Genomic DNA, 15492 nt, shown 5'->3' with positions numbered 1-15492 from the left:
CATATTGATTCTGGGGATCCCCAACTGTGAGTATTTCTGTACAGTGTGGCTTTCCCCGATGACCTCTGGCCTCCTCCATGTGCTTCTCTCAGCGGTTTCCTCGCAAAGGTCCTTGCCCATGTCTGGTGTTTTTGGTGCTGCATTCCTGGTGTTATGGAACCCTAACATATCTAACTTTGCCCACACAGTTGTATACCTCCCTGTACTACTTTTGGGTCATGCACATACAGGAAATTTGACTTTCTTTTGTTGCATCTCTCGGAATATACTCATAGAAAATAACAACTAGGACAGGGGCATCAAAGCGGGACAGATACAGATGAAGAATAGACAGGACTGTTATGTACACTGTGAAAACATAGTTGTAAATATAAATATCAAATAAACATATATAAGCATAAAAAACATAACTCAGTGTGGGGTTTTTCCCTTTCCTAGTCTGAAAATGGGTGTTTCCAGCATATAATATGATTCATGCTTGGTTCATTATACGTGTAGTAACTTCGCAGTAATGCTGTTTACACAATGGCTGGCGGTCCTCACTCATCAATGAGTGGGCAAAATTAGATATGTGAGCCAGACAATTTGAATAAAATCATAACTGACACGGAGTAAAACCAATGAATTGTGTTTGGATGCAGCTCTCTAGATTTCATTGGTCACGTTTGTGGACCAGCCCATATTTCCTAAACCAATTAATGGAAGTTAGTGTTGATTGCGAAGGTCTTTGACCAATCATGATCCTGGGTTTCCCAATGGGCGTGTTTTTGTCATGGAGGGGTGGGGTGTTCGAGGTCATTCAGTCCCACTCTGATCCACTCTATCGGCGTGTGTTTGTGGGGACGGGTAGTTGGAGTAGGAGTCGCCGGGCGGCCGTGCATCTCAAACGATTTGTGGGAAAGAAACGCCAATGAAAATTGCACCACAGGCTGAAGAAACGACCCCCACTGACGACTTCTGTGAAATTTTTCAACGTGACGACTGCGCCACACGCACAACCAACAAACGCAACCAGGCTATCAAATGCTAGTCAGCTAGCATCTCTGAAAACTGACGGGATCAAGGTGTTTATAGCTAGCCTCCCAGCTAATTATCCATCAGCTAGCATCCTCCTGCCGTAGCATCATTAGCTTCGTTTTCCTCCTCGCGCACGTCGAGACTTCCCCCATTGCTCGTGGCGGTGCCTTTCAGCTGCCGACCAACAATCCCACTTTCAGACAAAAGCGGACAACGGAGCCTCCTAACTAGCTGCTGCTGGAGACCTCGTCTGCGTTGCATTAGTGTGCCCCATCACACCCATCATCTCCCCAACCCTTCACCTCTGCCCCTCTCCCTCCACCCGAAACACTGGAAATCCACAACCGGCCGGAGCGGCCGGATAGCGGCGAAGGGCCAGCTAAGCTGGGGGTGGTCACGTTACCGGACTCCCCGGGAGTCCTACCGGCCACAGAGAAGCTCAGCTGTGGGGAACTACCGACCAGTATGGACGGGCTGGCCGTGGAAGTTCGCGGCTCGAATGGGGCCTTCTACAAGGTAACCTGGTTACAGTCGTAGTTTATAGTTGTCCCAGTTCAAAGTTTTGTTTCAGAAAGAGCTTCTAGGTTTCGTTTCCCTGAGCCCGGCGCTTGCTTAACGTTAACTATTTGACTGATATTAGCTTAGGTCCAGTTTTGACGAGAAGGGATGGTTTTGCGTTCCATGAACGTTGGCCATTGTGGGGTGGGTAGCTAGCTCCAGCTAGCTGTGAAGCTAGTGCACTTGATATCCCCATGTATGGCCTATATTTGGTTGTTTTTAACAAATGTCAATACGCGCAGAGGCCATAATATAGGAACCAGATTCCTACAGTTTTTACATGGCATGCAGCATTTCTCATAGCATGTTGCTTTGTCTTGACATGTGGTATTCAAGCATTTAAAAATGAAGCGATTTGCTAATCAGACAGCTGTTGTACAGGTATGATGAGATGCTATATCAAAGCTCACAGAGGCTACCACATATCTGTATTGTCCCTTAATAACCCACGGTCCAGCAACACAACGGAATCTTGGGTCTTCTGTGTATTGCTCTGCCAAAGAGGAACTGAAGTTTCTGTTTCAATTCTGCCTCATTTTCAAAATAATTTATAGTTTTATATCTAGACACGACTTCAAGTCTTTATTGCTGCTGTGTCACCGCTTGTTGTCAAACATCACATTAAGGTGGCAAATTGGTGACTGCAAAGTTAATTCTATATGTTCATATTATTAAAAGACATCTTACATCAGTCGTACGGATTTGGGTCTTGGTGAACATTGTAGTTTCTCCTATAATTTGAGATTTCATCGAATATGTAAACTCCATTAATCCTCCCCCTGCTTTCTAGTCTTAACCAATGTGACATATCATATTCTAATGCTCTTAGTTTTAACACATTTATTTCTCCATGTGCTCTTCTCCGCCTTTGGGTGTTCAGATAATCGAGCGGCCACATGGTGGTTTAGAGATGAGCCTATATTTACTCCCCTCATGGGGCTTCACCTGTCGTTCTGTTTTACAGGGTGACAGTTTGGCTCTGGCATGAATGAACTCTCCCACTCCTCTCTACTACCTCCATTATCTCACAGCTCTCATTTTGTGGATGTCAATGAGACGGCCATTTAACTGTTAGCGACATTCTAAATGTCACATTCCAGTAAATAACATGTTGTCTTTGATGGGAGGGAGTGGAGACAAATCTGCGTTGCCTTTTTCCTGTTGTGGTTGACACATGGAGTAAAATGATGTTTGCTGTTTGAATGCTCTTCATTCACCTTAGTGCCGGTTTGAGTCAGTTTTTCCTTTTTAACTATGGATCAGGATCATATTTATGAACCTGTCAGGGCAATGCAGCACCTGTAAGGAAACTGGCACTTTGTCTTGTGTAGCCTAACGTCGGCATCTTTTGCAGCAGCAAGCATGTGACAGGCAAGCTGATAAAAGCCTAAATGAGGATTCAAACAATTTGGTATTCTGTTAAATGCAAGCAATTATTAGTTTCCTTTTCTTGGCTGGGAATCTTGCATCAATAAAGATCTCAGGTTTTGCACATTTATTTACATTTTATTATAAGCAGGGCAATCAAATACGCTTATCTGATCACAATAGCTTTTTTTGTGGGCGAGGAAGGTTGCAAACCTGCCTCCTCTGCTCCTAAAGGCCCCGCTCACCACGTGGACTGCATGTGGCTGCTGGGCTGAGGACGAGGGGACATCATTACGAAGCTCTCTGCCCCCACCTTTCCACCAGTCATGTCCCATTAGAACGAGGGCTTGCCTGCCCTCTGACCTGGTATTATTTGGTGGAAGCAATACTCAACCTGACATAACATGCGGCCGTCTCCTAATGTGACCTCTGGAGGATGAGCCCCTTTTAAGTCAGATCTGTGGTCAATGCTGGGTTCTTCAGAACCGTTCATGTAGATACAGAGGCCTGTTTTGACCGTCTCAGGACAGCAACAGGTTGTGACTGATAATCAGAGTTGTAGTCAAGAGTGGACTGCTTAACACAGGGTGTAAAATCCCAATGTGACTACACACACTTTCCCCCATGATCCAGGCTGAAACCCTAGCCAGCTCTTGCAGTGCAAAGGCAGCACCTTGCCAGCAGGTGAATCCACACCCCCACTCCGACAGCCACACATGCTTTCGAGATACTGCCTGACCGTTCTGTCCCATATACGGTAGTGTCACACCGTGAGACATGCCACACCCACCACTTTCCTTCCGTCTCGTCGTTGCCTGGTGGTGGGTGGGTGGGTGGGGTTGTCGGTCAAAGTTTAGGGCATGCTGTGACAGATTTGTGGATGGCCATGATGGACAATGTTAAAGTGATCTCTCTAGTAGTAGTTGTCTCTGGGCTATCGCATAGTATGTCCATGTAGGCTAGGCTGAGTGAGTGCCCTCATGAACATGCCTCTTGAAAAACTACAGTATTCCCACTTTGAACACAAAGATAAAGCTCATGCATTTTAATATTGTGAGTGTGTGAGAGAAAGTCCCAGGCTGTCTGTGCTGTCAGGAGGAGTCAGTGTTCATCGTCACTTTATCCAGCACAGAATTTACAGCCAGAGAATTGTGTTTGTGATGAAATGTCTCGGCTTCCAAAAAAGCCTCAGATGCTCTTTTTCAGCAACAGTCGCAGTATCGGTCTAAGCATGGCGTACAAGTCAGCTGTCTTAAGTTGTTTACATGTAAAATCAAATGCTCACGGCCCCACCCTTCATCACTGTCTGTCTTGAGAATTCATGGGAATAAAAATCTGTCTCTCTGCTTCTCTCTTAGGGTTACATCAAAGATGTCCACGAAGACTCGCTCACAATTGTTTTTGAAAACAAGTAAGTTTCCTCTTTCTGGTAACGTCTCCTGTACGTCTGCTTTATGGTAAATAGTCCGTACACGGGGAAATGAAGCTTGACCGGTAGTAATGGAGAGTTACGATGACTGCTCCAGGCTTCACCCACACATTCAAAACTGTCCTCTTCAGCACCTGTGCTTGGCATGCAGCTGTCCATACATGTCTCTAACAGTTTTTTTTTATTTTTTTTTTACCTCCTGCTCTGATAGCATGTACTCATAGCCCCACCTACTGTCCCTTTCCACTACCCACCCATCCCCCTGGTCCATCTTTATCTCAGCTTGTAGAGCAGGGTGCCCCTAAAAATAGGGACCCGCGGTATGCAGGGTTGGAGGGGTGGTATGATTCCCTTTCGCCTTTTACTTTCTCTGAGCACACAGAGTTGTTAGAGTAGCATATTGAATATAATGAATAACAATAAGGCTCTTAATGAAAATTAGAGGTTTGTTTTTTTCCGATATCAATACTGACTGAGCCGGTCATTGACTGAACTTTTTTGCACTCTTTTTGATCCATTTTCAAGTTCTTATGTAATGTAAAGTGCATGATACAATGAACATAGTCACTCACTGTCCAGACACAGTGTTTAATAACCCATTTTTATTTTCATTAAGTCTGTTCATGTTCTGCACAGTGAGTGGGTAATACACCATGTCTTTACAATCCCAATATGACATGAGGGTAAAAGGAGCTCGAGCTAGACAGCGTGAACAACGTAACCGTATTACGTTTTGTTACCGCGAGTTGTTGATTAGCTGACGAGTGTTTTTGTTTTGTCTCTGTCGTCTTGCCGTAGCTGGCAGCCAGAGAGACAGTTGCCCTTCAGCGACGTGCGGTTGCCTCCTCCAGCCGAATACCACAAGGAGATTGGTGAAGGAGAGGAGGTGGAGGTAAGACCATCCACCTGAGTTTACACTAACCTCATCACTCAAGGCCTCACCACAAGGATCATTATACAATAATTATAGTATTGACTTTTGACTGACTTTTCCAGAACATCCATATGGCCTCTGAATTATGAAACATCTCAAATGAAACTCTTTAAGTATTGCTCTTACTGTAAAACGTCATCTGGGATGTGACTGATTAAAAGCCGTTTTAAATCTGGATTTATTTGGTGCTTTTGACCACGATTATTTATTATTATATGCATATTGAACATATTGAAGTTATCGTCTGGTGTTAAAGTTGAGGAATATATTACTTGCATTTTGTACAATGAGTCATAAATTGTAACTATAGAAGTTGCGCACTTGAGTCAACACTTTTCCCTCACATATTCTGCATATTCTCCATGTCACACAACAGTAGTTGGTTGCACAATATGTATGCATCCGGTCTGCTGTTTTGAAGTACATTTACTGTGTGGAATAGTTTCATTTATTTTTTGTCTAATTCACTGTGTATCTCCTCACAGGTTTACTCGAGGGCCAACGAACAGGAGCCATGTGGCTGGTGGTTGGCCCGAGTCCGTATGATGAAGGGAGAGGTAAGTAGTTCCATGAACCAAGGAGCATAACTATTTAAAAAAATAAAAAATAGATTTAAAGAAGGGGGTAAGGGATACTAAAAAACTATAACAGTAAACTCTATTCAGAGCCATGTTGTTCTTTGTCTTAATGGTGTTTTCAAATCCCTTTTCCCCCTCTGTATGATGATAATCTTCACAGTGCCTTGAATGCGGTGGAAACACTGCACTGAAGGAATTGGTAGTTCCTGAGTTTTAGTTCCCGGTGCTTAAAAGGTCCCGGAGCTATTTAGTTGAAAATGACGAATATTAATATTGTCAGTGATGAGATCCAACAAGGTTAGCTTCCTCTGGATCTCAATATTTAATATATAGCTATTATCTTTCCCTTTACCATCAGTGTTTTGCTGTATTGACAGTAGCTTTTTATTGAGCTCTGAGTACTGCTGTATTGAGTGAATACAAGCCTGTAGTAGCTGCAGCGTAATGAGCTCAAAGAGCCAGTATGTCCTGATGTGGTCTGACATTGTGCCTTCAAATTGTATTCCCATGCACCCTGTGCTGCTTCTTCTCACCGACTTCTCATGACAAAATGGATTTGCAACCGGCTCGGTCTAACGGCACAGTTGACGTATTTTTTTTTGGATGTTTCTAATAACCGAGAACCGGAACTGGCTCTTGGTCACCACCGGCACGAGCTGCAGGTTGAATAGTGGGTGAGTGGGATATGGCAAAGGACAGCGTTGTAATGCTACTGAGCCACGGGGAGCTGCTGCTGGTGTAGTGCTGTTATTTGGAGCAGTCTGATAAGAGCCTGCAGGAATGTCTAGCATTGACTGATGGCTTTAATTCTGTCCTTTTGAGCACGGAGTGTGCAATGTTCATCTCACTGCCTCACTCTCTCTGGGCTCCCCTTTTTCTTTCTCTGCATCTCACTCCTTAACACAGAAGAAACTGGGAACAGAGTGTAGTGTAGCTTCTTTTAATAGATGAATGAATGTATTTTTGATGTGACATATGATTTCTTAATTTGAGAGCGGACACCAATTCATTTTTAATCTGAGAGCGGACGTCAATGAATCTTTAACTAGACTGCTGAGTCAGAGTTTTTGTATGGATTGAATTCAGCAGTGCTGCTCCGTCTATATCTTGGCATGTGTTGTGTTTTTCAATTCACATTGGTTATCTGGGCTGGCCAACATTCATGTGTCTTGACATTTCTGGCTACATTATTAAAAATGTGTCTCTCTTGTGTGCCGTTTTCAGTTCTATGTGATAGAATACGCCGCATGCGACGCCACATACAACGAGATTGTCACAGCGGAGCGCATCAGGCCCCTCAACCCCAACAGTCCTTCCTCTCGAACCTCCTTCCACAAGGTCCCCATCCCGATCCCAGAAGACCTGAGGGACATGTGAGTGTCGGGTTCACGCCCTGATGATAGATTTATTTGAATAAACGTCAGCATTGCACCGAGCTCAATAACGAGGCTGACTCTCCTGTGGTTTATGTTCTTATCGACAGCTGTGAAAATGACAACATTCACAAAGAATTCAGGAAAGCAATCGGAGCCAACTGCATCTTCTACAGTGCCCAAACACACGAACTCATTGTGCTGGTTAGTAGTCAGAATACACACTTCAGCTGGGTCTCACCTCATGAACAAGGGAATGGCCTTGTTACACATCCACAGATGAAGAAATGATGGGAAGGAGCTATAGTGACTCTCACTTGTTAAAATCTGAAAGGGGTTTTCTGGGTATTCTTACTGTTACATGTATATTTGAATCCAGCTAATGTCACATATATTTTCTCCTCTTCCAGCCTTTCCTATTTTTTAGACAAATACAATGACAAAATTGTGATGGCACATTTTTGACAACTTTGTGACTCATCAAATACAGTCATATTCACAAAAACTGATCAAACAATTGTTGATGAATTGTAACTTTACCCTTTTTTTTGTCCTCTTCAGTCTACAAATGAAACCACAGTAAAGCGTGCGTCTCTTCTGAGCGACATGCATTTCCGCAGCATCCGTACCAAGCTTATGTTAATGTCCCGCAACGAAGAAGCCACCAAACATTTGGAGGTAAACCTACTCTTCTTACGACTACATCCTGTCAAATCCACTTAATTTCGCCTGTACGCGTGGATGTTTGTCGTTGGAAAAACTACAAACCCTAGCCAACCATTTAGGCTTGGTTTATACATTTGCACACAAACCACCTATGTGTTTCCCCTCCCAGACCAGTAAGCAGTTAGCATCAGCGTACCAGGAGGAGGTGAAGGTCAGGGAGGACCTGATGGGCCTCGCCATCGGCTCCCATGGTGCCAACATCCAGCAGGCAAGGAAAGTTGCCGGTGTCACAGCGATCGAGTTGGAGGAGGAAAGCTGCACGTTCAGGATCTACGGAGAGGTACGCCGCTTAATGAGCTTGTGTGGTATTGTGTGTCGGTTCGTGTCCCAATGTTTGGATAGATATACTGTAGTGTAATGTGGTCTAATGGTTGTGTTGTGTTGCAGAGCCCAGAGGCAGTAAAGCAGGCTAGAGAGTTTCTAGAATTCAAAGAAGACTACTTTCAGGTACCCAGGAACCTTGTAGGTGAGTGAGCTACATTCCTGAGGGAGCTCATTTTGTCCCACTTGACACACTCCATGTCACAACACTCTTATCATCCTGACATTCTATTCCGTCCTCTTTCTCTCTTGCACAGGCAAAGTCATCGGCAAGAGCGGCAAAGTCATTCAGGAGATCGTGGACAAGTCGGGCGTGGTCCGTGTGCGGATTGAGGGAGACAACGACAAAAAGCTTCCCCGGGAGGAGGGAGGCAGGCAGGCGGCAAGCAGGGACGACACTGCCGGCAACAAAGAGGTGAATGGACCGAGCGACTGGAACTCAGTCCCCTGAACCCCCCCCCCTGCTCTCCCAGGAGCAAAGCGTATTAACTACAGCATAGTGTAGAAGTCCCATGTGCTGTCTGCTGTTCCATTCTGCTGCTTTGTGTCTTTTGTTTTCTCACTAGCACTTATGTTTTCATTGCTTGCAATAACCACAGCCCACTGCACAGCATATGTTGGCTGTGTGTGGGCTCTCAGCTGTCTGTTGTCTCTGATGGCTTGATATGTTTCTGTTGGGTGTGCTTCCTGTGATGTTTAAGCACACTAATCACACCAGAAATTGTTTGTAAATCACCACTTAAAATGTTATTTTCCTACTTTGTTTCCTACTCAGGGATTTCTCCCCAATAATGGGCGTCAGCATTTATAGTGATGAGTGTTTGTTTTTTAATGAGAAACTCTTCTTCTCCCCCTCTGTGTGTTTTTTATCAGGGCCTGGTTCCCTTCGTGTTTGTGGGAACTAAAGAGAACATCAGCAATGCTCAGGCTCTGTTGGAGTACCATGTGTCCTACCTCCAGGTGAGTGAATCCTCCACGTTCCCCAGTAGATGGCGGCACTGGCTGTGTCTCTGTTCCTGTCAATTAAAAACACTTCAGATTTAAAAAGACCTGCACATGTACAGCATTTGTCTTCTGTACATTGCAGACTTTGATTCCATAAATGTGTTTTTGCTCAGAATATCTGGACACTTAGTTGAGGAAAGATGTTTCTTAGAAGCACATGTCCTTTATGCAACATGTGTTGGATGAGGACAGGGTGCTGTGGGCTTATGTGTAGGGTCATTTCATATTGGTCATTCACCTGTCCCCCCCCTCCCCCTCCCCCCCTGCCCAACACCACGTGAGGAGAGCTGCTGAGAGTGCCTCGTTTTGCCCTTACCTCATGCGCTTTTATAAATAGCCACTCTCTCTGGGATGGGGTGAAGGGTACGCATGAGTTTAGATTACCAGCTATCTGGACCCTCAGCTTCCAGAAATAACTCCAGACCCCCTGCCCTGTGCCTCACTTCTTTCACTCTTCCCTTGAGGCTCAGCTGTCGTTGGTGGAGGCAGCTGTCACACCGTGAAGTGAGACCCTCTCCTCCAAATCACCCACCACTAAACCACCATAGAAACTGCTGGCATTGCACTGCTGCCATTAAGAGGCCAAAGCCCAACCCCTCATCAGGGAAGATGGCACATGCTGGAAAAAATTTTCATACTTTTAAAAGATTTATGTCCCATGGGCAGAATGGGACCAGCAAAATGATATTAAGCAGCTGGAGAATTGTGTGAAGGACGACTCAAAGTGTAACGGTCACGCATCACAATCAGTTTCCATTGTCAACAGTTTTTCCCATTTTTAGGGTTCCCGAGGCAAAGCTTAGCAACCAATTGGGCTATTCAATGCGTTATAAATCTGGTCTCTGTCCAAAGAGATTAAAAAGTGAAGGGACAATCTATACAGTGGTATTTCACCTCCATTGTGTCATTCAAGACACATCCAGAAAACTTCAGATGTTCTCTAATACCAATAAGTCGTTCTGAACCTCGATCCCCACAAACCAATATTTTCACTCTGTATCCGTCAGAAATTGGACGGTGTTTCAACAGAAGACGGTTATGTTTCAGGTTTTTTGGGGGGGATTGAATTTGCCCACAGTCATATCTGGTCAGTACACTGAACTTGACGCATTGCTGCCACTTAGTGGTATAGTGATGTAATAACAAGCACAGAGCCAGCCCAGGCCCACAGCAGAGGATTTTAAGACCATGGCTTGGTCTCAATAAATCAACCATGTAAAAGGTCAGCAACAACATCTGTTATTGTTATGAGTAGAAAGCACTTTAATACTGCAAATTACTTTTTGTAGATTTAATAATAATTCTTGCAAACATCCTTGATTGCATTGAAGTATTTGCAATCCTTTTTTGGTCCCCACACATGTGGCTCATCTGATTTTTAAAATAGCAGCATGTGTCCTTTGTCTGAAGTGAAATCTGATAATGCCTGTTGGTCAGATAATCTGTGTACAATGGAAGCTCTATACAGAACTTTTGGCAGGCTGCATTATTTTTGACAAACTGGAAGTGGCCCAGGTCACCTTGTCACCAAGGTGGCTCAGGAATCTTGTTTAATTTATGATGAAGATGCAATATAGAATACATGATTGGTGCCATTGAGGACTCACTTTGATAACTGTTATTTATATGGTGGTTTGTGTTGTGACTTTTTCTGTTTATTAACAAGCGGATGTCAAGGTGTACTGTAGGACAGGAGGCAGGGAGGAGGGGGCACTTTGTTGAAATATTTCAATGAACCGTGTGCAGAGGAACAGGCTATGAAGTGCACACAGTCTACATTTGTCTCATCGTCCCTGTCCTGTAGGAAGTGGAGCAGCTGCGCCTAGAGCGTCTCCAGATTGACGAGCAGCTCCGTCAGATCGGGGTTGGGTACCGCGCACCTGCTAATCGGACCGGGGGCCCCGGTGTCGAACGGGAGAAAGGCTACTTGACAGATGAGAGCAGCAACTCACTCCACAACTCTCGTACCTACGGGGGCCGCGGCAGAGGGCGTAGGGCCTCCAACACCCAGTACTCTGGATATGGTGAGAACGAAGGAGCTGATATAAAGAATGGAAGACACATCTGTCGTGTAAAAAGTCACATGCTAATGTTTGTTTTTACATGTCTTGATCCAGGCACAAACTCTGAACTGTCCAATGCTTCTGAGTCGGAGGAGGTTAGCGAGCGAGAGCAGCGGCCCCGCGGCATTGGCGGAGATGAGAGAGGCTCCCGACGGGGCGGCAGGGGCCGAGGCTCTAACTCAGGACGAGGCCGCGGAGGGCCGGGGTCCAAGCCTTCCAACTCCATCAGCTCAGGTAGGTACAGCCCATGTTCAGGTTACCATCAAGGGCCCTTACATTTCACCTTTAGTTCACTTAGGATGTAATATGACCTTAGAATAATAACATGAGAAACTACAACCGAGTATGGTGCTGCTAAACAGGTCTGGAAGTCTTTCCAGGAAAGACGGCTCACCTGAGAGTCCGGGGTAGATTAGTTGTGCATTGGTGAAACAAAAGCCAGTATCAGGTGGCTACAGGAGATTCACAATATGGTTTTCAGTCAGACAGTCTTTGCGTTAAATCCAACGTAAATAAATACTGTTAGTTGCAGTATGGTTGCAATACTAACTTTCTGTGGCATATCCAGTGCTGAGGGATCCAGACAGTAACCCATACTCCCTGCTGGAGGGTGAGGGAGAGCTCGCTGACGCAGACACCAGTGACGGCGTGGGAGACCGCCGCAGACGCTCCCGACGCCGCCGCAACGACCAGGAGCCCAGCGTGATGGACGCTGCCACGGAGTCGGACAGCCAGGCTGGCCCCAGCGAGAACGGACTGGGTGAGAAGAACCTTAGTGTTGTACTCTTGTCTCTGTTGTATTATTGTCGAAACAGAAATGCACATTGTAAATTTCTGCAATCACAACCAGAACGCTTGATGGAAGCAGAAATTTAGCACGGAGACATAACCAGAGACGGTAACCTCTTGTTTCCTCATTTGACTGTTAGATGATGAGGCGCGACCTCAACGCCGCAACAGAAGCCGCCGCCGTCGTAATCGTGGCAACCGCCCAGAGGGAGGTTCAGCCAGCCGTGACAGACAGCCCGGTGAAAGTGGTGAGTCACTGGGTTTCACTAGTTAACGTTTTCCTCTTCAGAATGAACAGGATATGATTGCTCTCTATTGGACGTCTTTATTGCTACAGAGTTGCTGACAGCCTTTCTTAAAACGATACCAGGGCATTTTGAGTCTCTGGCTTCATGTACGATACAGCTCGCCCCCTAGCGATTGTTCTAGCTAACACATCTCAATGTTTCCAGTGACTGTTGCTGACTACATATCCCGTGCTGAGTCCCAGAGCAGACAGAACCTGCCACAGAAGGAAAACCACGCTGGCCCCGAGCCCAAGGTACAGGCAGGAACACACGTATTGACTTCAGCCTCAGTTTTATTGATATAAGTCAGATTCTCACCACCCCTCTACCACCCGCACACACAGGAGAACGGGACCAGCACCACTAAGGATGAGCAAACGCCCTCCAAGGGTTCCCCCAGCAAAGGCATGACCTCGGCCAGCGAGACCCTGACCTTGGTCAACGGGGTCTCGTAAAGAGACGGCTCTGCTCCTCGCGAACCCAAGTCTAGAGCAAGACTCCATGGCAAACTCTGTCCCTGCTTGCATTAACTTAAACCTTAAACAGATGAGTGAAAAGTACCTGACAAAATACCTGAATTCATACTATGAGAGTGAAAAAGTACAAAAAAACGACAAACGCATCTACTTAAAAACACACGTTACCGGTGTATGCTATCCTATCTATCAGTACTTAGTGCTTATTTAAAAAAAAAACAAAAAAAAAAAACCTAGCTTGCCAAAAAAGAGCTGGTGGATATGACTTGATTTTTAAAAATACTGAAATACGAGAAACAGGACGAGACTTTTTTTTTTTTCTTTGTTTTTGAAACGGTTGTCTTTATTTGTGTATTTTCGTTATGTTAATTTCGTTCATTGTTTATCACTGGTTTGGACTTGGCGGTCGCTCTCTCAACCAAAACAGACGCGTCTCTTAACAGTGTTAAAGTGCAGACTAGAGAGATGTAAGCTGCAGGGAGCGGCGTACAAGCAGTCCAATAGCTTATGTGACACGATGTCCGCACACTGAACCTGGGTGGAGACAGACAGACTGGGATATGGATAGACATTGTGCCTTGAATTTGAAAAAAAAAAAAAAAATAATAAAAAAAACTTGAGTTTTTCCAGTTAAGTTTGTTTTTGTTTCCCAAGAGGAAGAAAAAGAGCGAGGTATTCTATCAGGTTTTTTTTGGGATGGGGTGGGGGGGTTGAGAAAAGAACAGATGTGTGAGGGAGTGAGGAGTAAAAGGAGTGAATAGAGGATACAGAAGAGGAGAGAGTGGCTAGCCAACGCGAGGCAAAAAGAAGTCTGGTGCCAAACACGAAATTCAAGGCGCTTGTCCTCATTCCGTGTAGAATGGACAGCGTAGGGGTCAGTGCGTGCGTGCACGTACATACGTGTATGTGTTTGTGTGTGCACAGTTGAGATATTTGGCAACCACAGAACAAAACTGGGAGGGGAGAGGTAACAAAACGTAAGGCAGCCCTGGGCGGGTCGCACGGTGAGGCGTCTCTACTTATCGACAGGCCTGAGGGGTGTCTTCCTCCTCCTACCTGTTTGAGGTCTTTTGAGGGTCCAGGGTGGCTCCCATACAGCCTTGTAAAACAGGACAGGCGGAGACCAGACCGACGGCAGACTTGAACTATAGATTTAGACTTAAAGAGAACTATACCGTGCCTCTTTCTCAGTGTCGGAGGGGGCGGCGGTGCTAGCTTCCAGCCACACTAGTGTCTTGATAAACCACTGCAGCGCACGGCTCCGGACGCACACGAGGGCGACCACCTTTCTGGGACGGGGCGCTGCTAGTTGGGGGGGATGGGCCTGGACACTGCGGACTGTGGGGGAATTGGGACAGCTTCAAATGACATGAGAGCCACGAGACACAGGTCCACACTCGCAGGACACATACATACACACCAGGTGCGTGTAGGTTGACGTGGTCGCCCGCATGGCGCAAAGTAGAGGTCGGCAACAGGAGAACCGGGCGAAACGAGCGAGGTGTCGGTCTTGTACCCGGGCGGATTGGGTTGTCAAATGGGAGTACGAGAGGAAGTCGAAACCCTCAGTGGCTCTCTGCTCATGTTGTTACTGTTGTCTTGGTTACCGCTCAAGTTTTTTTTTTGTTGCTATTTCCACATCTTAGAAAAAAAAAAAACATGAAATAAAAAATTGAAGTGAAATCAACCTATTCTCTGGAGACGAACTTTGATTTCTATGTCTTGTGAGTTTGCAGTCTATTTTTCTAACGTGCATGGCCTTTAGTTAACGAGTAGTAGGTGGTGCCTGTCCTGTGCATGAGGAAAAGGTGTTTATTAATCTGACTTACAAAGCCATCGTTTCATTCACTAGAATTGCTGCTAATGTACACATTGAATGTCCAACTAACGTAGAAACTCTACCTTGAAGAGAAACTATTTGTGACTTCAAAAACATTTCGCCCCCCCTCTCCCTCTCATCTGCCCAGAACGCCCATGTTTTTATCGATGGATACGAGTCACAAGTTGTCGGGAGTCTCACAAAGTATTACATTTTACGAGGGCAACGTTGTGCATGACACGCAAGCGTCCACATGACCAAAGGTTTTGGAGAGACAGATGAATGGGAGTGTGGTTGAGATGACCCAGATGCTGCTGTCATACATTTCTGCTCGCCTGTATGTTGTGTTTTTATTAAAGAATGAACGAGTACTTGAGTATTTGTACCTTGGTTCAGTCGCATGTGTGTGAGTGGAGGACCGAAGCCCCTATCTGGTGTGTGTGTTTACCTTTATACCTCATTGTGTGAGTACTGTATATCCTTGTGTATCTGTACCCCTTGCGTCCTGTTGAAAGACTGGTGTGTGTGTGTGTGTGTGTGTGTGTGTGTGTGTGTGTGTGTGTGTGCGTGTGCGCGCGCGCGTGGACGGATGCTGGTTGTACAGTCGACTCCTCACTCTTGTCAGATTTTGTCTCTGGTTTTCTCACTCATGTTCTGATGGCAATAAAGGACTTTTCATTGTTTGGTATACATCTTTTCTGAATAGTTTGTTCTTTTTATTATAGGCCCAAACGCTGACACAGCAGCCA

At 45.5% G+C, this 15492-nt stretch overlaps 1 protein-coding gene across 1 annotated transcript; it reads left to right on the top strand.

Annotated features, from left to right (window-relative positions):
* The first annotated feature begins 814 nt into the window (after window positions 1-814).
* On the top strand, window positions 815-15431 carry fxr2 (FMR1 autosomal homolog 2). Its single transcript, XM_031850786.1, has 17 exons — window positions 815-1533; window positions 4302-4354; window positions 5171-5264; window positions 5792-5863; window positions 7109-7257; window positions 7368-7461; window positions 7819-7935; window positions 8093-8263; window positions 8371-8449; window positions 8562-8719; window positions 9178-9264; window positions 11114-11333; window positions 11427-11606; window positions 11941-12132; window positions 12302-12409; window positions 12614-12702; window positions 12793-15431. Exons 1-17 carry the CDS (start codon window positions 1483-1485, stop codon window positions 12901-12903), a joined length of 2025 nt encoding a protein of 674 aa, XP_031706646.1. The 5' UTR covers window positions 815-1482; the 3' UTR covers window positions 12904-15431.
* The last annotated feature ends 61 nt before the right edge of the window (window positions 15432-15492 follow it).

This window comes from Anarrhichthys ocellatus, unplaced genomic scaffold, assembly GCF_004355925.1.
Source record: "Anarrhichthys ocellatus isolate YVR2014 unplaced genomic scaffold, GSC_Weel_1.0 scaffold11, whole genome shotgun sequence".
NCBI classification, from domain to species: Eukaryota; Metazoa; Chordata; class Actinopteri; order Perciformes; family Anarhichadidae; genus Anarrhichthys; species Anarrhichthys ocellatus.
The sequence above is the reverse complement of the archived record's forward strand: the minus strand, read 5'-3'. Positions and strand labels throughout refer to the sequence as shown.

Coding starts and splice junctions, on each gene's coding strand:
- fxr2 (XM_031850786.1), top strand. CDS start 1,483: ATGGACGGGCTGGCCGTGGAAGTTCGCGGCTCGAATGGGGCCTTCTAC. Junction 8,720..9,177: donor ACACTGCCGGCAACAAAGAG/GTGAATGGACCG, acceptor GTTTTTTATCAG/GGCCTGGTTCCCTTCGTGTT. Junction 11,334..11,426: donor CACCCAGTACTCTGGATATG/GTGAGAACGAAG, acceptor GTCTTGATCCAG/GCACAAACTCTGAACTGTCC.